The 26,877-nt window shown below is 36.2% G+C and overlaps 1 protein-coding gene across 7 annotated transcripts in view; it reads right to left on the bottom strand.

The window, feature by feature from the left end:
- The window catches only part of LOC137238021 (sterile alpha motif domain-containing protein 5-like), an 801,561-nt gene that overhangs the window by 191,780 nt on the left and 582,904 nt on the right, over positions 1 to 26,877 (bottom strand). For 4 of the 7 annotated variants that reach the window (XM_067762527.1, XM_067762528.1, XM_067762526.1 and 1 more), the window contains one exon: positions 277 to 1,676. The exons of 2 other annotated variants lie outside the window; for them this stretch is intronic. In XM_067762527.1, coding sequence (XP_067618628.1) covers positions 1,602 to 1,676 — 75 coding nt within the window. In that variant the 3' untranslated portion in view covers positions 277 to 1,601. Of the gene's footprint in view, positions 1 to 276; positions 1,677 to 1,710; positions 1,937 to 26,877 lie in introns of those variants that run through there. One more of the 7 variants, XM_067762531.1, reaches the window with a different exon arrangement.

Here is a 26,877-nt window from a genome sequence, read left to right as displayed (position 1 = left end):
TTGGCTTTAATGGAGCGCTTACTGCATTTGGCATATTACAACTAAGCATTTTTTACAGGATAAAAGCTTTTTTGTAAACATTTTGCATGTATTTACAAGTCATTACACTAAATCGCCTAGTTTGATTGTTAAATTGAAAGTTAAATTAATACACTCATCCATACATAAGTAAATGTTTTGACGCGACGAGTTGTATGTGTGTGTGCGAAGGTGTGTGTTTATTTAACAATTGTGTTGCTTGTTTTGCGGCGTTTAAAAACTAATGTTTTCTAATTACAACCGTTTTAATGTGGACTCAACATAGCCACTGGCATATTTATGGCTTCGATTTTGTCACGCTTTATATTAACTAGTGGGTATGTGTGTAGATGTGTGAGTGGCGAAGTTTTTATACCTTTCATGAATATGAAATGGTATATTAACTTTGGTCCGATGTTTTTAACGTTGAGAAATATAGAAGATAGACTCACCATTAAGTATACCGAATTGATCAGGGCGACGAACTGAGTTGATATAGCCATGTTCGTCTGTCCGTTCGTCCGTCCGTCTGTCTGTTTGAACGCAAACTAGTCCCTAAAATTTTGAGATATCTCAATGAAATTTGGCACAAGGATGTATTTTTGTATTATATTAGACATTTGTCGGATCCGGTAGGATCCGACCATATATCACAAAACTGTTGAATAAATAACTCCACTCTTCAATAATGCAAATTGGCCTTTATCAAAGTATTTCACAATAACACTTATATTTCGCTTACTGATAATTTGCTTAACTCAAACTGATTTATAGCTTAAACGAAACTGATTTTCTTCGCCTCTACTGTTGCGCCTTTTATACTTTTCGATTTCTTGTTGCATACTTCTAGGCTTTTCCATTCCAGAACTTACTAGATAGTTATCAGCTACAAAATCACCAGCCACAACTATGTTTATTGCTTCTCATATGAGCATGACTAACACTTGCACAAATTATTGCCCTCTCTTGTGAGCACTTCAGATAAGATATATGCATGTGTTTGTGCGTTGCTTCTCCCTGCGTGTACTTACATATGTGTAGACATAATTATTGATTCGTTTATGTAGATACATAATGATTGATTTATGGATGTGCATACAAGACGCTGCTTAGCATCGGCTTAGAGATGGCAGTACCCCTTAGTGTTGCTAATATTCGTAACAATATCACAGAAGGTTTCGTGAAAAAATCGTTTCGATCGGAGCTATATATAATTTATATCCCATACAACCGATTGTTCAGATAGAAAGGTTTTTAGCCATTTCTCCCTTAATTTCCAATACAAAAACGTTAAACTTGGTAATATATATTCTATCCTTTCCTGTAAAAATCATTTCTATAGGAGCTATATATAATGTGTATCCCATACAATCCCATAGATCGTTCAGATAAGGGGGTTTTTCGCCATTTTTTATTTTATATTTATCTTACAAATCGTTTAGGTATGTACATCTGTTCGCTAAATATATATTTCTTATCTTATACATCCGATTATTGTGAATTTACGAACGGGATGAGATTATTGTTCAGCCCCATTCACGAAAGGTATGACGTATTCGGCACAGCTGAAGACAGTCCCGTCCTTACTTGTTTTTTTTCTGTCTCGTGTGTGTGGGCTCGTTTGTCTCTCTGCCTGTCCGTCCGCATGTCTGGCAGTGCTATGAATTGTAAAACAATGATTTATTGTATTTAATAAATTGTGTATAAATTATTACGCTTTGTCGTATAAATATGTGCATTTTAAATTATTTTAAATTGTTTGGTGTCTGGAATAATTATGCCTAAAGTTGAATTAGTTTAAAACATATGTTTTAGAAGTTTTTCGAAAATAAACTTACAAACTTACATGAACGCTTTGTTAACGTTTAATTGAATTTAAATACATATAATGGCCTACGTTTTGCATTGCATCACTTACCTGAAAATATATAAAAAAAAAAAGAATAATTTATTAAAATATTTTTTAATCTTATTTGAATTATTGTTCAAATTTTTTATTAAAATTTAAATTTTTATAGCACATTTTTGGGGATAGATTCATAATATTAAGGCAAAACTTGCTGTGGGAGTGAGAATGAGAGTGCGGGTGGTTGTGATAGTGGGGATGAAAATTAAAGTAAATAAGATAACGAGAATGAAATAGTGAAGTAGAGAGGAAAAGGGAGCTTGAATGAGAATAAGGGAAAGGAGGAAAGAGAAAAGGTGAGATGAAAAGTGTAAGGAGGACAATACTAAAATCTATAGAAGCCAAAGCTCGCGCAGAACAAAGTTTGCTGGGTCTGCTAAAAGTTAAAATATCAAAGTAAAATTTGGCCACACAAAATATTCCAAGCACGAATGCGAAAATGTTGGCGTTTGCAACATCGCAACTAAAGCGGACATATCAGCCACATTCCCTGCAATGGACAATCCTTTGGTGCTACGGTTGCGACCAAGTGGCTCGAGCAGATTATGAAGAAGCCGTAAAAGCCGTTGAACGTACTGAATGCTACGTCGGATATCTATCTATGTATGTATAAATATGCCACACGAAAATTTTTAAACTTCTTTTTTGAACGCAACGCTAGGCCGAGTTTTAAACAATATGCACTGATTTGTAGTAAATAGAATTCTTCAGTGCATAGGGGGTATTTTTGGAATGTAGGGCGCTTGTCAATGATATGTAAACCAACATATGAGAAATCAAATCAATCTCTTAGGATATCAATGCCAGACCAATGATACTTGGCTTGCGGATGCTGAACATCGATATTATATCAGTAGAGAAAAGTGGAAAAAATGGAAAAAAAGCTTGTGGTACTTCTCATATAAATTTTTTTTTTTTTTATATCATATATGACGTGAACCACCTAAATCGCATTACTTCCTATATATAGCTTTTCCAACCCAATTTTCAACCTCATCTACCCGTAGCGAATCCTGTTTCATTAACAGTCGAGGGTCTGGCGACCCCGAACTCCTGATGGATCTAGGTGGATGGGAGAGCAGTATGGCCTAGAAGGATTGATGTGGTCATACCAAATCGTTCCCGAGATGAACGGGCTAGTACGTTTATGGTGTTTGTTACCGAAACGTACCGGATACGCATTTGGCAAAGGACCATCAAGCTCGATAACACTCCCCAAGTCTTTCGGGCAGTGCCCTTATCGCTGCAACAACAACAACAACAAAAGGATGCAATTAGGATGGAACTCTCGCGATCGGCTCTGATTGAATTCATCAAATTGTTTTTTTCCACATTTTTGCCGCACGAGTCACCTGGCTAGCATGTCAACCCTACAAACGAAACTGAGTACAAAAATGTAAACGATTTCTGAATTTGGGCATCTTCAGTTGGGAAGTGCTGGTGCTGTCTGACGGGGTTAAGCGTCTTGGGACTATTCTTGATAGCAAGATGTTAGGAAAGACCTAACGTGGAAGGCAGGGAAACACTCAACATCGATGTATGCTTCATTCATAACTAAATTGGTGCCACGCAGCGATTTGCATAATCAGTTATTACCACAGCAGCGACTGCCCAACCAAACCTAACACAAGACCAAACCTAACACTGCCAAAAATATATGCCCATTCGACAGTTTCCCGTATCCAAGAATGATCCAACGTTCTCTAAACATTTATCTCTGATTTGAGATAAAATCTTTTCAAAAAGTGACTTAGAAAACATAATGTAATATCAAAAAAATTAAAGCTTTAATACCTCTTTAAATTTCATAAAAAATAAAACATTTTTTTTTTCTAAGTACATTTATATTTCTCACAACGTGGCCGTCACAGACAATTGCACCGTACAAATCGCTTGTAAATGTATTGTTGAATGAGTCAAACATATGAGCCACTTAGCTTATACGTTGTAACTGACATTTACAAATGTAAAAAACCAAAACGATTCTTTCATTGGACACTTAAGTGTTTGCTGCACGTTTCGGTAGCAAACGGACCTAATGCAACATGGACAAGTGCAATATTTGCAGTTCATCAACACAAACATTACATTTTTACCGTGCCACATCAGGTGTCAGTTGCGCAATGGCCATTGGCAGGTGGTGTAGGGTGACTTAGTGAATGGATGATGATTGTAAGTGACCACCCAACTGACGACCAAACTATACAAACAAATAACAATTGCTACTTGTTGTTGTTGTTGTGCTTACTCCTCATTTATATGCCTAAGGTATAATTTGCTAGCCATGAACGTTGTTGTCCGGTTCAAATAGGATGGAAGCTGTATAAAAGCGCATCCAGCAATAAACTTTTTTGATGAATTTAGAACGTAGCTTTCCGAAACTTTTTTCTGCAACAACATAGGATTGGAAAATGTGTAAATTTGCACTTCTGCACTTTTTTCTATTTGCGTTTTCATATTTCTTTATTCTTTTTTGCTGCTCGTTTACTACTAAGCACTCATACAACAAACATTCAAATTGCTTTGTCTCCGGTCGTGTGGCATGTTCTCAATTGCTTGTTGCAAGTTGGGGATATGGATATTGACAATTGAGAATAGATGTGATCATTTGTATGGTAGTAAGATGTAAGTGTAACAAAGCATGCCAATTGGGTTTTTGTTGTAAATTTGTCTGCTCATCAGCGCATAAGTGCAACAATTTGTGCAAATTTCCTGCATTATGACTAATTTTGAATTATAACAATGAGCATTGCTTTGGCTGCTATTTTTGATATGCCACTTCGTGAACCTATTAATGACAGAGCTAGTTTATTCATCGTAAGGGCGAAGAATCCCATCTAAAATACAGGGTTTAGAGTCAGAGGGACCTATGAGGATCTGTGCTGTTTGAAGGAATGATACGCTAAAATTGCAACCTGATATCGAGCGGCATTTAAACTGATCACAGGGGGTTAGATGAACTTTCGTCCATACTCTGAACAAGGTATTAATCTTGACTGCAACTGATCTAAATTTAAGAAAAAAGGCATCCTGAAGTTGGCTTAGTACATTAACTGATACTCAGGAAAGAGCGTACATACGGGCATTGCCGTATTCTGCACATGTAAATGACCAGTCAATAGGGCGACTTATCACAAATTGTCATAAGTCTAGTGACGGGAATCCAAGGAAACTAGCTGTTTCAATAAGGGTGATTCAAAGGAAACTTGCTGTTTGAGGCATATAACTTTCACATTACAATTTAAAAGACAGTTGGCGTCATACGAGTACACATCGCATTCAGATCATACATATATTAAGTGGGTCGTAGTCGCAAGCGAACTATTGCAGAGGCCCGAGTGTAGGGCTGCCAAGTGAAGGGCTACACCGACGATCAAGCAATTCATTTCAGAGTAAATATACTAAATCGTACCGGAATTTTTGCGAGGAGACCTGAGACCGGTCTCTAGGTAGATAGCGTTTTACGGACTATCTTTGATACCCAAAATAACTGTGCTACTTCATTTTATTAAGAGGTACAAGATCTCAGTCTACAGCTCATTGCCCATTGGCGTACCGTGTGTGATCTACTTTAGGTTTAAGAGCATTGGCATTATACTCGACATTAAACTGTCATAAAAACTTAATATAGGGAGCAGAACTTGCAAAGTCTCTGTTGCCTTTTACTGCTATACCGTAGGGCGATTCGCAACAGCTGGGGACTCTTCAGGGGTCTGTACTGTTGCCATGTGACATGGTGATCAATCCGATCTTCTTCTGTGGAGTATTGGTCGAGCGAAACTTACTTAAACCTTCAAATCATGCAACGAATGTTCCTGATCGGAATCAACAGTTCCCTTGACACAACACTAGCTCCTGATTTGAATGCGATGTTAAATATATATCCGGTGGACTTTGTTGGGAGGGTGGCCTCAAGCTCCGACCAGTAATTAAGCTTCCGTACACGATATTCGAGCTTGGTGAGTGACAGTGGGTACCGCAGCATTCTCGCCAGCTTTGACTTCATTTCTAGCAAGCAGGAATATAGTGGGTTTTCCCCGCTGATAACTTGACAACTTGTATACCCTAGGATAAGGAGAGGGGAATGGATTTCATTTTTGACAAAGGTCTGGTGAAGAAAGATTGGAAAGGGCGTATTCTATAAATAACGCTGAATTAGCTTGGCTACATAACAATTAAAGCCTATTTCAAGCGGAAACCGAAGCATTAAGCATGCCGTGAACCCCTGCTAGTACCGCTCGTCACTTTCAGTTTGCTCTGCGTAAGCTTCACTGAGCGCCATCACCAGGGTTGTCTAAGGTCCATCTCCTATGGTGATTGGTGCATTAATGGAGTACTGCCTGAGGGGAATACACGCGGTGTTGCGGCTCACTCTTCTGGAAAGTCGGAGATGTTTTAATCACATGGAGGTGTAGCCGTCTTATCACTTAAGCTTAACTGCCCAGCTTTTGAAAAGACAAGGCGCAACTGTCTTAACAACTATATAACTCCCCGATGACATGGTGCTACTATTTGTAGATAAAATGAAAGAGTAAAAAAGCCGGAAAAAAAATATTCTAGAAATATGTGAGAGTGTTGCCATATCGGCAACAGCTGTGTATGCGAAGTAAATAAAGTAGTCATGGAAATGTCACAACTTCTTAATCCGTAAGTCAATTGTTGCTGGTTATTGACATTCAAAGTAGTCAATTTGAAGGCTTCCTGACAAACACAATGCTGCTGAATAAGAATCAGTAATCAAACGTAAGCTTTCGGTTTGCGAGTAATTAATATTTACTGAATTTTGCAATTGTCAGTTGCTTTTCTTCTGTGCCAACTTATCACTACGTTTTTTTGTTTCGCCTTTTCACCTGGCAATCGTCAGTTGCTACATAAATTATCGAAATATTAAACACTTTTTTTTTTATACTCAGCGTGCGTTGCACACAGAGTATATTAACTTTGATTAGATAACGGTTGGTTGTACAGGTATAAAGGAATCGAAACAGACTTCCATATATCACAATCGTCAGTATCGAGAAAAAATTTGATTGAACCAACACCGTCTGTCCGTCCGTCTGTCCGTTAACACGATAACTTGAGTTTGAGATATCTTCACCAAATTTGGTACACGAGCTTATCTGGACCCAGAATAGATTGGTATTGAAAATGAGCGAAATCGGATCGGATAACCACGCCCACTTTTTATATATATAACATTTTGGAAAACACAAAAAACCTGATTATTAAGTAAATAATACACCTAGAATGCTGAAATTTTACACGTGGACTGATATTGAGACTGTTGAAAAATATTTGAAAAAAAGTTTTAAATAAAATTAAGAAATATTTCTAGAAAAAATGGACGAGATCGGTTAAAGACCACGTCCACTTTTATATAAAAGATTTTTAAAAGGGTCGTAGACGAAAATAATAAGCTATATCTTAGCGAAAAAAGAACTTTGTATCAATAAATTTTACTTTCTAAATTGAATTATAACATTAAATTGGAAAACACTTAAATTTGAAAAAATGGGTGTAGCACCGCCCCTTTTTTGTCTAAGCAATTTTCAATGTTTCCGGAGCCATAACTCGAAGAAAAATTTACATATCGTAAAAAATTGGGTACACATATTTTCCTTATAGCAGAAAATATTTCTAGTAAAAATGGACGGGATCGGTTAAAGACCATGGTAACTTAGATATAGAACAATCTTAAAAGGTTTAAAAGGGTCGTAGACTAGAATTATAACCTATAACTTAGCCAAAAATAGTTTTGTATCAATGATATTTCACTTGTCAAGTTTTATTGTAAGAGGAAATGGGGAGAAATTTTTTTTTAAACGGGCGGTGCCACGTGTTATGTAGAAAAGTAATTTTTCTGAAATGAAATGTGCCATTGAAACTCACGCTGAGTATACAATGTTCGGTTACACCCGAACTTAGACACTTTTACTTGTTTAATTTCTGTTATTGAGTACATTCTTTCTCATTTATTTTAACAAGTGATTGAAAATACTATTCTACTGTGGATTTTGTTTCTTCTGCGCCAGCTCTGAACGTGAACAGAGCTTAGAACAGTGCCGTAGCACAAAAACGTGATAGCATTTCTTAAGCTCTGATATGAGCTATGTCGTGTTTGTGAGCTGAGCGAAGAGCGTAATAAAAGCTCCGAACGGAGCGAGAGCAAAAAAACAAAAAATAAGAAAGCGCCAAATTTTTGCATAACAATGCCTAACAAAGCAAATACCAATGAGTCTTTTTGGTCTCACTCCACTACAAATAGCATATTGCCTTTATTCTTCTATTTACTCCGCTCTTAAATACGTCAAATAGCAGAGCGTAAGGGATGTTATCACTTTTTTATGATATGGCTCTGCTCTAAGCTCTGTTCATGTGCAAACCCGGAGCAGTAGCAGAGTATATTACTACTTTCCAGTAGCAACACAACGCAAACACTAGACTTTACTTTTAGATAGTTAACCACAAAAAGGGAAATAAGCACACAAATATTATATTTTTTTTTTATAATTATAAGCCAAGTTATTCATGCAAAATATTTGTAACTCAATTTTGTGCAATGCCAAAGTGGTAATTGGGCTAATGTTATGCAAAATATTTAGTAGGATTAAGTTAAATTAATATAGTTCACCACATACTCTTGAACGTAATGGTTTTTTACTTAATAAATGTATTGGTTTTAAATTTTGATAATCATTAGGGATGTTGCGTTGTGCAGCACTTTCAAAAAATCCAAAATATATAGTACTATGTGTGGAGAAGAACAGAACAGAACGTTTCTTTGCTATCAACTTGTATGCTCTGCCTCACATATTTTTTAAGTATGCCTAACTCTGTGCCGATATTTCTTGTGGTGTATTCTTTTTGAAATTTTGTTTTAAACGATTTAAAAAGTCATTCAAGGTTCGAATCGAGCTGAAGGCCAGAACAATAATTTTTTTCTAATGATAATTATTGTTGTTTTTTAATTTTTTCTAAATTTGAAAAATTGTATTTTGTTTTTGGAATAGTAAGTAGAAAATTTTTCAGACAACCAGCCATAGCTGCGCAGATAGATTCATTTCGAAGGGTGCTAAGCCTTCATCATCAGTACGCTTTAGGCATGCTGCGCTAACCATTTAGCTATACAGCGGAACCTTGAATGATTTATCAATAGGCCGATAAAAACAAAAACGATTTAAAAAGTTCTATTAAGTCCGCCTTTAAAATTGATTTGCTGGGCTTGAGTTTGTGCTCGCATCAAAGCTCTACAGATTTTTCTCATAATAATATTATATATTATTTCTAATTGCTGTTTTTATGTTCAAGTCCTTTTCGCTCTTATTTGGAATCCAAATCTATAAATAAAGTTTTGGTTGTAAAGATGGAAATTCGTGCTATTAGCGGGCTTTGGCCATTATTGGTCGCAGTGCTTTTGTTTAGCTATATTTTATTAAAATAATTTCATAAAAATAAATGACTGTGAGCACACAAAAAATCTGTTTGTACCATGGCACTATTGTGAATATTTTATTACAACTAACACTGCATTACTGGTAGCTGCTAACATGCAAGCTGCAAGCGCATGCAAGTTTTTATTGATAGAACAGCTGATTTCTGTTGATATTTGATATGAGACTTTATAATCGTGGCGTAAGATTCGAACGGGTCCGGCTTGTTTGCTATAATAGCCGTATTTTTTTACATGTATATACATCCACATTTACAACTTTAAAAACTGCTCATGGAGTATTACACATGGTATTAGAGTAGGGAGATACAGTGGAGACCCAACCCTTTTATGTCATAGTTTTTAACACTAATTTTATGCGCAACAATTTTATAAGTGTAGATAAATTTATGCACTTAGCAGTCCATGTGAATGATAAACGCATATATATGTAAAAAAAAATAAAACACAGCTGATGTTAAAACTGGATATCCCTAATATTAATAACAGCGCAAATTGATTGAAATTAGAATGCAGTTGGGTTATTTATTATGTCACTATCGTGATTCGCTTAATACACTTTGGAGAAGGATAATTAATAGAGATCGGAATTAATTCAACCATTACTATGTTATGTTGGTACATAATGAAAAAATAAACAAAATTTATTCCGTACTAGGATTTTACTAACCTGGGTTTTATATTAGACACCGGGAGCATTGACGCTATGTAGGTTAAACTCTTATTTCTACAAAATCACTCCTATTCCCTTATCTTAAACCAAAAATAAATGAAATTGCTATTTCATATGAGGAGATATCTGATGACTTTTCTTTGAGTGGTAGTACTTGATATCGTTTTATTGAATACATTATCCATTATCATTGAGTGCATGAACAATCATCATGATTAAGCCCATCTCGTTATTAACACATCTGTATAACAAACATGCAGAGTGTATTTAGTTTTTGCTTGCAATGTTAAAAAGTGAGGAACATATGCAGATCACCTGATAACTAAGGTCACGTTATTACCATAAATATTTACCAGGATATCCGCGCGAGCTAAGACTACAAAAAAAGCTAAGCTCAATTTAGCCTTACCTTTAGCTACTTAGCGTCAATGTTATTTCTCCTCCTAGTTAAAGAACCAAAAGTCCAAGTTAAACTCGAGTTAACTCAACCAGTTCACAACGTGGATAACGTACAGTATAAGTTGCTTGTTACTCGTTCCAAACAACAGAAGTCGCAGAAAGGCATCGACCTAGTGCAATTTCGACAGTTATATGTGTTTTTGTTTCATTCTATCGTCAGAAGCTTATTCCTGCTCATATTCGTCGCTGTACCGATTGTTTGTCTCTCCCAGCAAAACTCTTGAGCTGCCTTCGGCGTACTTCCAGCCTCTCACGGGGCATGCCAAGCGCTCACTCTCCACGGCTGTTGGGTAACTACTGCTTTTAAGTGCTATACCATTCTTAATGCTGCACGGTACTTTGGAAGTACTCGCTTCCCTCTCTATCTAATTTATACCCTTGTCCAATATTCTAATTTGATTTGATTTATCTGCCGTTCCACCACGGAGCTTATTGTATTTCAGCTGATTTTGCTCTCAGAGTTCGACGCATCACCTGTAGCGCTTTTGTCTTCTCTCGCTTGTGACCCTCTATCCTCCTTGTTATCAAGACGAGATATAGTGAAGTTTGTTTTCCAAATACAGCCGCATAAACCCGTTTGCTGCAAATCGTCCAAGAGACACAGCTCTTGATCAATCCTGCCGCCCTCCTGCGAGGTAGAACAGCTTAGGTGGAATGCCCTAAATCTCATATAGTAGAAGCTAAGGAGGAGGAAAAGCCATCACACCATCAACAAGGTGCCTGCCCTAATGAAAGCCTTTAGGAAACTTTTCATAATAGCAAATGAAATAACTTTATTATAAAAAGTTGAGGCCAACCATGATTCAATTACACGAGGTTTCGCATGTACCTTTTTTAAAAACTTGACACTCCGCTCTCATGGTTCTTTTTAAGAAGAAGTGGAGAAGGGGAAAATGAAATACACTTTTTCAAAGAGGCACAAATTCGACAAAAAACTACTTTTCAGACATGACGATTGATAAAGCTCTAGCCGAGGGCTTTGTTAGAGAATGTAGTCGTAATAATCAACCTGTTAGTCACATTTGACACTAATGGAAAATGGTCGTGGGCATAACTCTTCATAGATAAATCCTAAGATGGATATATGGACTGCGGTTTAGGAGCTGAAAGCTTCTCAGCAGTTTTAGCTGTCGATGTCAGCCTGTCTTTCAAACTCGGCTAGTATCTCCCAAGCAGAAGTCCTGGCGTCTTTTCCTGTAACTATATTCGAAAAAAAGCTTTCAAATCAAACATTTTTTTTTTTAATCCGAAAAAAAAATATCTTTCGAATAGAGTTACATAATAACACACCTGCGCACATACTCCAGCAGCGCTCATGACGCTTACCTAACCCATCACTTCGTCTAAGGTAGTCAGCAGCTGCAAGAGGTCGCCTTAGGCTGCAGCTAACTGCGACCGATGGATGCAGCACAGGTGGTCGAGATGCATCATTTAAGAAAATAAATCTTTATGATCATTGCCACAATCACTGGTCACTGGCCTGTACGAAGAAAGAACGGAGAACCTTTTTTACAGCATTGGCATGAGCTGCGTCGAGGAGAGTTGCAAAGAAACAGTCACGCACTGCCTTTAGCTATACCCAGCTTGAGAACACGATATGTTTCAAACTATTGGCAGTTACACACAGCCGGAACTGTCGGAAGTTGCTTAGTACTCCCCAACAGAGATATGGAACGGCCTATCCAAATGCTTTGAAAAGAGCGCCGAACAATCGTTTGACCAGCAGAAAGAAAGCGAATCAAAACAGCACCACGCTCTTTACTTGATGGTCTTCAGCATGCGCACAGCACAGCACCCAATATTTTTACAAAATTACCCTTTTATTTGTACTTTACCCAAAAATTTACAGCTAAATTATTAAATTTTTCACGAATACTATCAAAAGAAACTATCAAAGCTAAATTAGACTACTGGCGTCAGGCAAGTAACAGTCTACCTATGTATCTTCTTGAGATGCCTTGCTTTTTGCACCAACTATGCGCCCCTTTGATACATGATCTACATTGGTGAATTTTGGGACTTGGAATCGTAGACCGTCATTTCCAATTTTTAGTGTTTTAAGCCTACCAGTTGCCTTCTTGGCGATCGCAATGGAGCTGTCTGAATATCCAGCTATTCAGTTTCGACGAAAGAAAATTTTGTAACAAATAAAGGTAGCGCCCGTCAACTAAAGGAAATACAGTGTGCAACATTTTTTACCCGCAAGTTTCTTCGTATTTCAGAAAATAAACATGGGAATATCAACTTCCCATATTTGTTTATTGCACCAAGGGGTATGTACATATAACTACATACATACATAAGTACCTAAACATAAAATCCCCTACTCTGTATATGTATTTTACATATTTCATCAAATTATGACCACATACTTTTTTTACATATTCAAGTCGTGATGAAATCACCATGAGCTCAAAAAAAACAAAAAAGAGTGTCAAATTCAACGCAATTTTCAATGGAAAATCAAATCATATGTAACATCTGCGCTGACATTGACAGAAATTGCAAAAATTTGAAAAACTCAAACTCGTAATACCAATTCGTATGCACATAGCTAGTTATGAGGCTGGATATGAGGAAAAGCAGAGCGGGTGTGGCTGCTTGTTATATAAATGTAGGCGTTACGTGTAACATATGTCACAAAGATAGAAAATCTGCCACAACTGTGTATACATTTAGAGTTGCAACGGAGTGTTTGTCATAAAGTGACGGCGGATATGTTTTGCCTAATTGACGTCCAACGATATTAGCATTAAATGACACAAGATTTTGTAGACTATGGTTTAATAAATTCTATGACAAGACCGCAAATAGGAACGCATGAGCATGCACTCAGAGAAATTTAGTTTGTTTCATACCAAAAGAAAATGTAACCTAGAGTTTATTAAGTAACTAGAAAAGTAAAACTTTTTCACGACAACTAATTTACGAAAAATAATATTTTTACCAAAATTAACAGAATAATGAGCTAAGTAGAGTTAGTCATGGCCTTATATCTGTTGGTTTTATCCGAACCGGTAGAATCGCATGGCTGCAGCATAAAACCTTAAATTTGTTCGGGATGATCAGAGCCCAATTCTCAGTCTGTGTCGTTTTGCTCCTTTATTCTCTTTCTGTATGTATCTTACTCTGCTTCTCAACTCCCCGCTCCATACATATTTATCTATCTATCTATTTTTATTTCATCTCCTTTTATGTCTCTCTCCATTTCCTTTCTTTTTTTTTTTTTTTTTTTGTTCTTCGTCTCCTCTATATCCAAATTTCTAACAATTCGCTCCCATAGAAAACATGCGGAATATAAATGCAGGCGAACTACAAAAAATCACACCTTAGTTAAGTTTCTTCACATAGATCGGTCCCTAGTCCATTACCCGCAAAAATTATGGCCTCAGAATCTCATATCCTTTTCAAGAAGGTACCAGTGTATACTGACGCATTCTAAATATGTAATCATATAAGAATTTATTTATTTATTTTATTTTGATATTAGAACTGATCGGTGTCTAGTTCATGTCATGAGAAAAACTAATATCTCTCGGTGTCAACGCATCTATCCTGGTAATTTTAACACAGCCGGCTTAGTGGAGTGGGGCATATAGACTTAATTTTGGTCTTAGAAAATTAGCATAGAATGTAGCTAAAAATACCTTGGAATATTTAAATTAATCTTGTATGCATAGATATATCTATATCATATAAATCAAACTACTGATTCCATATGACCCGTTTTAAAGGCGATACCAAGAAATATAATATGCCATATATATTTTGGTCATGATTGGAGACGATTAAGCGGTGTCTCAGAAGGATCAAAGTTAAGATTTCTCTATGGAAACTCAAAGATTTAAAATTTTGCGTTTTGTTTTCTAATACCAATAATCGCAAAATAATAGCAGCTGTTTGAGCCTTGAATCGCCATGACCTAATTTGAGTTTTTCCCTGCGTAACACTGCTTAACTGTTGGCAATCAGGACTAAAACTAGCTTATGAGTTCACACACTACATTACTATTGGTTTTGGCTATTAGAAAGAAAAAAATCGAATCTAAATTATTTTTGTCTACAAAAGGAATCTTTATTATTAACTCTGTGCGACACCCATTAACTTTCTACAATTTTTGACCTTGGTTTAGCGGTTGGAAAGTTGAGACTGAAAAATAGTTTGTTTGATTGATAAGAACGGGATCTGCTGTGCTGTGGTGGTAGCGGGCTCTGCCTACCTCAGTGAAGATACTCGATCAATAATATTTATTGTGGGTCGTCACATTCGTCGTGGTCTAACAATTTAAAGTATCAATGGCACTGAAGTTGAGGCCTAACCAAACGTGGAAAAGTTAAAAGTGTCCCATCAGTAATGATTTTACGATTTTTTGGGACGTATCTGGGGATCACTGAGTGACTGCTTTAAGGATTAAAACAAAAATGTCTCTCTCCCCCTCAATTTTAAACGTTATGGTGTAATAGACCCAGAAAATCAACATCTGTTCATCCGGATATCAAAACATTCCGATAACTACTTCCTAACTTGTCCAATGGTAATTTGCACACATTGTTGCACCCCAATTTGGTCAATCAATATGCATTTAAAGTGTTTCACTTACTCTTCCTCCTTTTCTTTCCCCCTATCCTTTTTCCTACTTCTTCTATTCACTCATACCTCTCCTATTCACTCTGTCTACCTCTCTTTCTCCCTCTCCGGGTTTTTCTCTTCCTCCTTCCTCTCTTTCTCAATTTCTCCTGCTAGCTCTCTCCGATATACATACCTATATACATTGGTATGCATGCTTTCGCTAGGTGACTTTTTCCTTCATATAATCTAATTCAACATCTAATGTGGTGTAATGCTCTCGCTGAATGCACTTTTAAACGCTTGTTTCACACAAACGGGTTTTTTAATGTCATTTTTACTTTCTTGTATTTCGGCCTTTTAGTTAATATTTTCATGGTATGTTTGAGTTCTAGGCCAATATATACATATGTTTATTGAAAGACAGCAAATGTGTTTAAACAATATATATATATTTGTCGAATGGTTTGTCTTGCCAATATTTCGACTTTAATCTGAAGTCATCTTCAGGACTGAAAAAACGAAAAACATTTATTGAGACATAGGTACATGCATACATACATAATTATACAATTATCGCAAGTGCCAATAAACATATGTATATATTGGCCTAGAGCTCAAACTTACCTCGAATTTCATTTTTATTTAAGAAAATTTGGATATATTAGAAAGGAACCAACTGCTTTTGTAGATGGAGAATAAAAGCAAAGATTTCAAAGTTGAATTGCAATGAAATAAGTGAAAACATAAATGTCCTTAAAATATAATTTAACCCCTACCAGTTTTTCAGTGTACCAGAGCAATAAGGGTGCATTCAGGTTAGGAGGTGGTTCAGGTTAACTCAGTATTTCCTCCCTCTTTCATATTATACGAAATGCATCAAATAGAAATTGTGTGGTGAGTAATTGATAACATGTTCATTGGAGTTACAGTATTAAATTACAAAATCTTCTCTGCTGTTGTTAGTTTATTTATTGTGTTCCAGATTTGCACTTGTTAATACTAAACTTTGTACACTCCTATGAATGTTTAATATAAATTTCCGGCTATAGTACACACATGCACTCTCAAGTAATAGGGTACTTAGCCATATACTACGAACCCCAATTATAGAAACACAAAAAAAGTAAGAACAAGCAGAAGCCAGGGGTCCCAAGGACAATACATAAGTACAAAGTGAAGAAGAAAGGTCAAATTAAGCTTCAGGCGCAATTGCAGCAATTATTGCATTAACTCATCTCACTTTAGTACGTGGTCAAATGCATTCCAGTACAAGTGTGTATGTGTGTGTGTGTGTGTGTGTGTGTGTGAGAGAATGAATGCATGCATAGAATATTAGATATTTTAGAAGGGATTATTAAATTGCACTATCATACATAAATGAACAAGAAGAAAATGTAACATTTGCAACTAAACACATGGCAATCGGATTAACGCAATTATTTAAGAGGGAGAAAATAAATTTGTGTGTATGTATGTGTATGAGCGAGATTGTTTGCGAAATGTGTTGCACGTCTATATTTATTTGTATTTTGGTAATAAATATTATTGTTATTGGTATTATTATTTGGAAATATGTTATGGTTGTATAACTATCAGGAGTTCTTTTCCGATTTGTGGTTGGCTCTATTTTTTATCAAAATACTTAGATCTGTAACTTTCATGAGGACCACAAATAGCGAAGCAGTTGCATTTTTTTTTAACCCGAGATGCTCACAAGAGCTTCGTAGAGCGTAGAATATTTCTTAGGCGTTCACCTACATGTCGCGTGAGCATAGCGCCTGAGATTCAGCAGAGCAAGCAGTGAATCAGTTTTCGCTTGTACTTTAAGCAGGAAACAGGAGCGTTCCATTGAGTTACAAAGTTCTGGCTCCCGATAAAATCTCATCGGAACGATCTGGATCAACTTAATGAGAGCTGGTAGCACTAATATAAAACATCTGTTTTGTTGAAGATAAGAAGAAGAAACGTACACAAAAATTGAGGTTACTGATAGAATTATTAACATTTAATAGTTTCGCACGTAAACAAACTATTTATTATACCCTTTATGAAAATGAAATGGTATATTAATTTCGTCACGAAACCGAAAACTGTAAGTCCTTAAAGGAAAAAGATAGACCCACCATTAAGTATACCGAAATAATCAGGTTGAAGAGCTGAGTTGATTTAGCCATGTCCGTCTGTCTGTTTGTATGCAAACTAGTCCCTCAATTTTTGAGATATCTTGATAAAATTTGGTTAGCGGGTGTATTTGGGTATCCGATTAGACATTTGTTGGAATCGGCCGGATCGGACCACTATAGCATATATCCTCCATACAACCGATTTTTCAGAAAAGGAGGATTTTTGTAATATCTTACTCAATTTAACAGACTGAAGCTTCAAACTTCACCATATAATTTCGTATATTGCACATATTGTTGCTGAAAAAATGTATGAGATCGGTCGTATATATAGTATATATCCCCACAACCGATTGTTCAGATAAGAAACTTTTCGTAATTGCTGCCCTATTTTAAGAGCTAGAGGCTTCAAATTTCAACGAATGCTTACGTATATACATATATTGTTGTCTGAAAAAATCATACAGATCGGTGGTATATATAGTATATATATGGTGGTATATATAGTATATATATATAGTATATATATATATATATTCGCAATTATAGCCCCATTTTAACAGCTAGAAGCTTCAAATTTCACCGAATGCTTACGTATATGGCATATATTGTTGTCTGAAAAAATCATAGTGCCCGGTGGTATATATAATCTCATACAACCGATTGTTCAGATAAGAAACTTTGCGCAATTTCTGCCCCGTTTTAACAGCTAGAAGCTTCAAATTTCACCGATTGCTTACGTATATGGTATATATTGCTGTCTGAAAAAATCATAGAGATCGGTGGTATATATATTATATACTTCATATAAACTGTCATTTTTGCCGCTTTTTTACGGCTAGAAGCTTCAAAATTCATAAAATTTCATCAAATAGTTACGTTTACGTCATATATTGTTGAAATACGTGATTCGTAGTCATAGCTTTTACACGCAGCCCACAAAAAACCTGAAACTTTGCATCCTCACACAAAGTACCTACCTATTTATTATTTTATATTTATCTTAGAAATCGGTTAGGTATGTAGATCTGTTCACTATATATTCCTTATCTTATACATCCGATTATTCGGAGATTACGAATGGGATAAGATTATTGTTCAGCCCCATTCATGAAAGGTATGAAGTCTTCGGCACAGCAGAAGACAGTCCCGTCCTTACTTGTTTTCCTTACATTTTCTTCAAGTTGTTTACTCTTTCCGTGTTTTTGCTTTTAAATATGGCGAAATCTTTTATGTATATACATATTTATTTCAGTGCTATCATGGCTCAACTATATGGTTGGCTCATCTCATCAGCTGATTAAATTTTTTTTAATTTCACTGGAGTAGGAATTGTCAGAAGGAGATGGCAAACTCAAAATAGCCAACACATTGACAACATTTTCTTACTACACAAGTTTTGTGTTTTATGTTTTCAATCCATTCCATTCATCTAACACCAACACGCTGATTTTGACAATCTGAACAAAGGTATGTTGTTGCTGTAGAGATGAGCCAACAATATAGTTGAGCCATGAGTGTTACCAACTCAAAAGTGGTTATCTGTCAAAAAATCTATTACAGAAAACGAAAGGAACAGAACTGCTATACGAATCAGAAATTGCACCAGATAAATATCAGGATGACAACGTTGTTGTTGCATTTGCATGTTAAATTTCTTACCGTATCTGGTCCACGTGTCATTGGAACGTAACTAACATCTCATGCGTAAATTCTATGCTCAAATTTTGTTCAACATACTTCTCATACATAGATACAACTACAAAAAATTATGCATTTGTGTCTCAAGCTCTATTGACTTAAGCACCACTAGTTTAAACGTACATACAGTTGGAAGATTTGTCAAACCCCATCTAAAGCACGATCTCGTTTAGAAAAATTGTTTTCGTAAACATTTTTATGATTTACTTTTCACGGATCTTGAACATGGCACCTTCGGTATGGCAAACCAGCACCTCACGTCCATTTAACGTCATCTGCTAGTTATGCTTGTACTTTCAATATGCTTATTTCTAGTAATTTGAGCGTTTGTCTTTGACAAATTCGCTGCCATGCTTAGTCACATTCAATATGCATTATGAATACAATTATGCCTCAAGTCTCAATACCCAATAAAAAATAGATACGCGAAAGACAGTACGACAAAAAATAAGGAACATAGCAGGAAGGTTGATGAAGTTTAAAAAGAAATTCGAAGCCACTGCCGACCGGCGAACCAGCATATAAATAATTCTTTCTTGAAAAAAAAACGTTTTGTAAATTTTTATTGTTGCTTTGCCCGGGACTTGAATCCAGGACCTTCGTGTGGTATGCGGAACACGCTACCACCGCACCATGGCGGCCGTCGCAGTAAGCTATAAACCTTTATGTAAAGCAATCAATCTGAAGAAATTATAGAGATTTCACTTTCTGGAACTATTGAGAAAGAGAAACCTCAGTTGGTTTTCGCGCCTGCGGATTTATAGCAATCATCAACCTGACGTTGTAGCTGAGCATTGGAAGCACATTTTCCTCCTATTACCCATCACCTATCGCCAATGTTGTCACCATAAGTGTTTAAAAGGCCCCACAACTAAGATGTTACTAAGAACAATGCCGCATCCAAAAATAAACAACATAAAAATTCCTGAAAACAAAGAAAAATGGGATTGATTCTGCGCCATAGAAACACTTTCCTTAATTAGACATTGATATGTTCCTCAGTTCAAAGAAATTGTTTGCGGTGAGTATTGTGAAGCGAAAAAGAAAGAGACAGGCCTACTCATAAATAAAAACGTGAGGCAAACCGGCGTGAGCAAAGAGGATGAATATTATAAGAGCCATAGGGCCACGACCATGTGCTGTCGAAAATAATGCTGGCAGCAGCCGTGATGACCCAATGTATTATAAGAACTTAAAATTCCAGATGTATGCTGATTATAGTGATGCCTTAAAATACTCGCTGTAAGCTCTATTTTCTATTGATTCGATAAGGAGACAAAAAAGTGTATCTTGCGGTAAATGTGGACAAAACTAGGTACTTTGTTTCATCCAGAAAAGCATCTGCGCATTCCTGTCTTGGCCGCCACTTCACTGTTAACGGATATACATTCTAGTTGTAAAGGCCTTCATAGAAGGTTAGAAATAAAAAGAAGAAATTAACAAGTACTTACCTCTAGTGAGTAGTAGCTGTAAAGTCCACACTTGATCAGGCTCAGACAAGTCGTTTGGCTTGAATTTAAGGATAGTGCCCATGGAAGCTGAGATGGCCCTTGGAGTGTTCAAGAGAAAAGTTCTCCGGAAGATTTATGGCCCTAGCAGTGATACCGACAAAAAATATCGAAAGAGATAAAGCACTGAGCTGAATGAACTTTACGCAGTTAGGACAAATAAAAGCCCGAAAGCTCCACTGGGCATATTATGCAAATAGAAACACTTTCCGGCCAAGAAATTATCTACATCATCTACTGAGTTGGGAGAGGTAGGTGGAGGAAGATTCGATCGCCTTTAGTGCTTCCAATTGGCGTCAGCTATCGCGAAAGAGGAATGGACTGTTACAAAACCTCTGAAGTCGCCTTTGATGTTTAGCATCATTTAATTTATAAATTTAATACCAGTAAGTTATGAAGCAGATAATGAGAATCACCAAATAAAAATAGGTACTTCCAACATCTAGCAGGGTGAAACGTCGACCACAAAGGCCTTTTAAATAAAGGACTGTCGCGTAACAAATTACCACATTACCTTGATCACTACACTAGATGTAGATAAAATATAAAGAATGTTAGAATGTCTACGGTTCACTACACTGAAGGAAATGGTGCTAGTAAAATCAACAAATCAGTTCTGTTGTTCTTGACTTAACGCAGATTCGGTAAAATTGATCGAATTATGGTTAATTCAACCGAGTTCTTTGTCAAGCGAACAAATTAGTTTAGTCATTTCAACACAAGAGAAATTGTCACTCTTAAGTTAACAAAATTCTGCAAAAATTGAGAGATTCCCAACCAATCTAACTGATTTTTTTGTTAACACAACTGATCACACTGGTCATTTCAACAGCGATCAACAGTCAATACATGAGCAAATTTCAAAAAGAATTTTACGCTCACTGCGCTCTCTACTTTGTACTTATGTATGCTGTGTACTATATGTATGCACATGTTTACGTATGTATATGTCGGCCGCCGTGGTGTGATGGTAGCGTGCTCCACCTACCACACCGAAGACCCTGGTTTCACACACCGGGCAAAGCAACATAAAAATTTTTGAAATAAGGTTTTTCAATTAGAAGAAAATTTTCCTATGAGGGGTCGCCCCTCGGCACTGTTCCGCAGCACTCCGAGTGTATTTCTGCCATGAAAAGATCTCAGTGAAAACTCATCTGCCTTGCAAATGCCGCAACTAGGTACTTTCGTACAAAGCTGTCGCAACAATTTTTTTTGCTCATTTGACTTCTAATACGCTCAGTTACGAATCAACGATTTGTGCGCAGTTGATTCAACATCTTGTTGCGAAGGATAAAAATTTACAGAAATTTCGGTTGAATTGACCCGTATTTCGGTTGATTTTACGAGTCTTTTTCTTTCAGTGTAGCAGGTTACGGCGCTTAGAATATTTTCGCGGTAGGCACATCTGTCGTGAAAAGCGACAAAAATATACAGACCTAAAGGTTTTAGGGGTAAAAAAAATAGTAACGGGGCGTACGGAATTCATACACCGCAAAGGACGGCAGACATCAGCCAAATTCTGTTGTTGTTGTTGTTGTTGTTGTTGTTGTAGCGATAAGGACACTCCACAAAAGCCTTGGGGAGTGTTATCGATGTTGATGGTCCTTTACCGGATGCAGATCCGGTACGTTCCGGTAACAAGCACTATAAAGTTACTAGCCCGACCATCTCGGGAACGATTTGGTTTGACCACATTAAACCTTTTAGGCCATACCGCCCTCCCACCCCCTATATCCATCAGGAATTCGGGGTCGCCGGAGAATCGGCTGTTAATGAAACAGGATTCGCCACGAGTAGGTGAGGTTGACAATTGGTTTGGAGAAGCTATATATTGCGCTGGCAACCCCTTGAGAGGGTTGCGCTACACAACCCCTTGAATCAATTTGGTATGTTAGTCGCCTCTTACGACAGGCATACCTACGGCGTTTATATTCTGAGCCCCTTAACCCGCTGGGAGGCAGCCAAATTCTCATATCGTTCAGAGTGTTTGCGTCTACAATAACAGCAAACGCATTTCTGGAGTATCACTCAATCACATGGAACCAAGAAAAGGCCTAGAAAATTTCTAATATACCACGAATCAGCATCAAATACTTTGGAGGTAAATGAAGAACGAAACTAATCTTTCATTAAGAAACATCGAAATATATATAATCATCGTTGTATCTTACCAGAAGCCACATACCAAGCTTATTTTACAGGAACATATGCAACCCTTCCATAAGAAAAAGCATGTCTTATAATAAACCTTAACATGTTCTTTTAGGAGGAGGTAGTTAAGCCGTTAGTATCTAAAAACAGTTGCTATAGCTCATTTTGTAAACTTGGTGCTGAATCAAAATGGGTCTTATATAAGCTGCATATTTTTAGTTGGGTAAGTACTAATACGTAAATGAGTTAACAAACATGTGTTAGCGGTTTTGATGATTATTGCTTTCGGCTAAGCTACCTAACCACATTTGCGGAGCAGATTTTAATGTTTGGTACCTGCTTGAGTTCCATTAATTCATTTTAATATTTAATTCAACATAAATTAAGAAATTTTAAATTCAAATTATAGCATTGAGCTAATATGGATATATATTTCTATTAAAATTTATAATTTAAGTGAGTTATATGAAGCAAATTATCTCTTTTATAAAATGTTTACACAAAAGCATTAGATTGCAATCAACAACAAAGCACAATTTAGGTGAGACAACTTGTAAGCTAACAAATAAACAAAGAGAGAGTGGCAGATAATATCATTGCTTTAGTTTGAATTTAAGTTGTTCCTTAAAATTTGATATGAAATACCATACTACTTAGTTTAATGTGCTGCTAAAGGGTCCTTCAAAAAATATGGACTGGGTATATTCTAAGCTCCGTATCCCAAAAGGGATCAATTATACCCTACTGTATAAAAAATAGATCAATCGTTGAGCACTCTCTTTAGGAATAAATCCCACAATTTTTTGTAGGAAAATATGAGATACAGAAACAAGAAAGCTGTACTCGAAAAGTTTAGACCTTGGGAGAAATAGGCGAAAGAGGCAACCGAATGTATATAAGCAGAGCAGTATGTTAAAGAGTCATTCACTATAACTTTAACACGTTATAAGGGAGGTACGCGAATACATTATAACATTATATTACCACAGTAGTGCTGTAAATAAAGAATATTTTTTATACAAAAAATTTAATTTATCGTTTCGAACGATAACAGATGACGGCAGAATCATTGAACTGTCGAATAAATAAATTCAAACTTTCTGTACATAAAATGCATTTTATCTACAGCTCAACTATGGTAGTAGAGCTTCATAATATTATTGCGTACTTTACTTATAACGTGTTAAAATCAAACTGAATGAATCTCTCCCAGAATCATCGAGAATTACATAAGATTTCCTGCACTACAAAATATAAATACAATAGACAAAGCCGAAATATGTTTGTCTATAAACCAAATTTGAAAAGAGGTGACCCTAAATCGTTTCAATACTTATCAATTATCCACCCTTTCATAATATCAATAAAGCAAAATAAATCAGCTAACTAATCCCCTTGTTTGGTGATACACAATACCGAGTAATCAGTTAAAACTTTGTTCTGCTGTGCAATATATGTAGTTAGATCAGAAAATTATACATGAATTTTGTTCAAGTACAATTTCGAATCACCCTGTATATTTACCCAGAAAGCTAGAAACAGGAATGGGTAATAAGCTTTTAATTGCATTTTAAGGCAGATGAGAAAATTTCATTAAATATAATTAGAGTATGCAAATAAATATTTGCATACAATTATATACATTTTGAATCTACTTAATAATTAAAATTAATTTCAACAAAATGGTTTTAACTAATGATTCATTTTCTGCTATCTATCAAGCGAATCACAAATAAAATAATTAAAAAAAAATTGTTTAAGTTACACGGTTTTATTGAAAACAATACTTACATGAAGTACTAATAATACTAAAAGCTAGAAAATAATTAGGTAGGTCCTAGGCACTAGTCATCACCTAGCGGCGATTTTTTTCATGGGTCGCTTTCTATTCTTGTATGTATTATGTGTTCCAAATATGAGCCAGATCGGTTCACAAATAGGATTTTTGTGAATATCTCGATTCTTGCGCAACCTAGTGGCGCTTTTTTTGACAGGTCGCTTTCTATTCTTGTATGTATTATGTGTTCCAGATATGAGCCAAATCGGACCACAAATACGATTTTTGTGAATATCTCGATCCTTGCGCCACCTAGGGTCGATATTTTTTCTTATGTCGCTTTCTATTCATGTATGTATTATGTGTTCCAAATATGAGCCAAATCGGACCACAAATACGATTTTTGTGAATATCTCGATCCTTGCGCCACCTATCGGCCATTTTTTTCCTATTATTGCATTGTCATCGGGTTCTGAACTATATTCCAAGTTTCAACCTTGTAGCTTATCGGGAAGTTACTTAAATTTCAGTTACAAAATTCGTTTGTATGTGTGCTTAATAGTAAACTAGCAGCAAAAAAGAATAAAGAAATATGAAAACGCATATATAACAAGTAAGGAAGGTTAAGTTCGGGTGTAACCGAATATTACATACTCAGTTGAGAGCTTTGGAGAACCTAGGGTAACCCTGGAATGTGTTTGTATGACATATGCATCAAATGGAAGTTATTAAAGAGTATTTTAAAAGGGAGTAGGCCTTAGTTCTATAGGTGGACGCCTTTTCGAGATATCGCCATAAAGGTGGACCAGGGATGACTCCAGAATTTGTTTGTACGATATGGGTATCAAATGAAACGTGTTAATGAGTATTTTAAAAGGGAGTAGGCCTTAGTTCTATAGGTGGACGCCTTTTCGAGATATCGCCATAAAGGTGGACCCGGGGTGACTCTAGAATTTGTTTGTACGATATGGGTATCAAATTAAAGGTATTAATGGGGGTTTTAAAAGGGAGTGGCCCTTAGTTGTATATATCGTTTTCGAGATATCGACCAAAATGTGGACCAGGGTGATCCAGAACATCATCTGTCGGGTGCCGCTAATTTATTTATATATGTAATACCACGAACAGTATTCCTGCCATGATTCCAAGGGCTTTTGATTTCGATATGCAGAAATTTTTCATTTTCTTCTACTTAATAGGGTAGGTGTCACACCCCCTTTTTACAAAGTTATTTTCTAAAGTTATTTTTTCGTAAGTATTTGGAATAGAATTATAGCATTTTTTTAATTTTTCGTAATTTTCGAAAACGAAAAAGTGGGCGTGGTCATAGTCGGATTTCGGTCATTTTCTTTACCAATACAAAGTGAGTTCAGGTAAGTACGTGAACTGAGTTTAGTAAAGATATATCGATTTTTGCTCAAGTTATCGTCTTCACGGCCGAGCGGAAGGACGGACGGTCGACTATATAAAAACTGGGTGTGGCGTCAACCGATTTCGCCCTTTTTCACAGAAAACAGTTATCGTCCTAGAATCTAAGCATCTACCAAATTTCACAAGGATTGGTAAATTTTTGTTCGACTTATGGCATTAAAAGTATCCTAGACAAATTAAAGGAAAAAGGGCGGAGCCACGCCCATTTTGAAATTTTCTCTTATTTTTGTATTTTGGTGCACCATATCATTACTGGGGTTGAGTGTTGACATAATTTACTTATATACTGTAAAGATATTAAATTTTTTGTTAAAATTTTACTTAAAAAAAATTGTTTTTAAGTGGGCGTGGTCGTTCTCCGACTTTGCTAATTTTTATTAAGCATACATATAGTAATAGGAGTAACGTTCCTGCCAAATTTCATCATGTTATCTTCAACGACTGCCAAATTACAGCTTGGAAAACTTTTAAATTACCTTCTTTTAAAAGTGGGCGGTGCCACGCCCAATGTCCAAAATTTTACTTTTCTTTTCTGCGTCATAAGTTCAACTCACCTACCAAGTTTCATCGCTTTATCCGTCTTTGGTAATGAATTATCGCACTTTTTCCGATATCGTTCATTTTAAATAGCGATCTGAGATGAGTGCTCAGGAACCTACATACCAAATTTCATTAAGATACCTCAAAATTTACTCAAGTTATCATGTTAACAGACAGACGGACGGACGGACGGACGGACAGACGGACGGACGGACAGACATGGCTCAATCAAATTTGTTTTCGATACTGATGATTTTGATATATGAAAGTCTATATCTATCTCGATTCCTTTATACCTGTACAACCAACCGTTATCCAATCAAATTTATTATACTCTGTGAGCTCTGTACAACTGAGTATAAAAATTAAGGAACTAGTTTGAGTTCAAGCAGACATATGAACGGACATGGCTCATCCTGATAATTTTGGTAAGGACTTTAAGGACATAATTTTGAGAACCGTGTCAAACTTATTATACCAGTTCATTTTCATGAAAGGTATAAAAATACTTTGCCTCGGAGGATATTTAGACTTTCGGTGTGGTAGCTACCACAACACCACAGCCGCCACC

The sequence above is a fragment of the Eurosta solidaginis genome, chromosome 1, assembly GCF_040869045.1.
Source record: "Eurosta solidaginis isolate ZX-2024a chromosome 1, ASM4086904v1, whole genome shotgun sequence".
Taxonomy (NCBI): Eukaryota; Metazoa; Arthropoda; class Insecta; order Diptera; family Tephritidae; genus Eurosta; species Eurosta solidaginis.
This window is presented reverse-complemented; position numbering and strand designations above follow the sequence as displayed.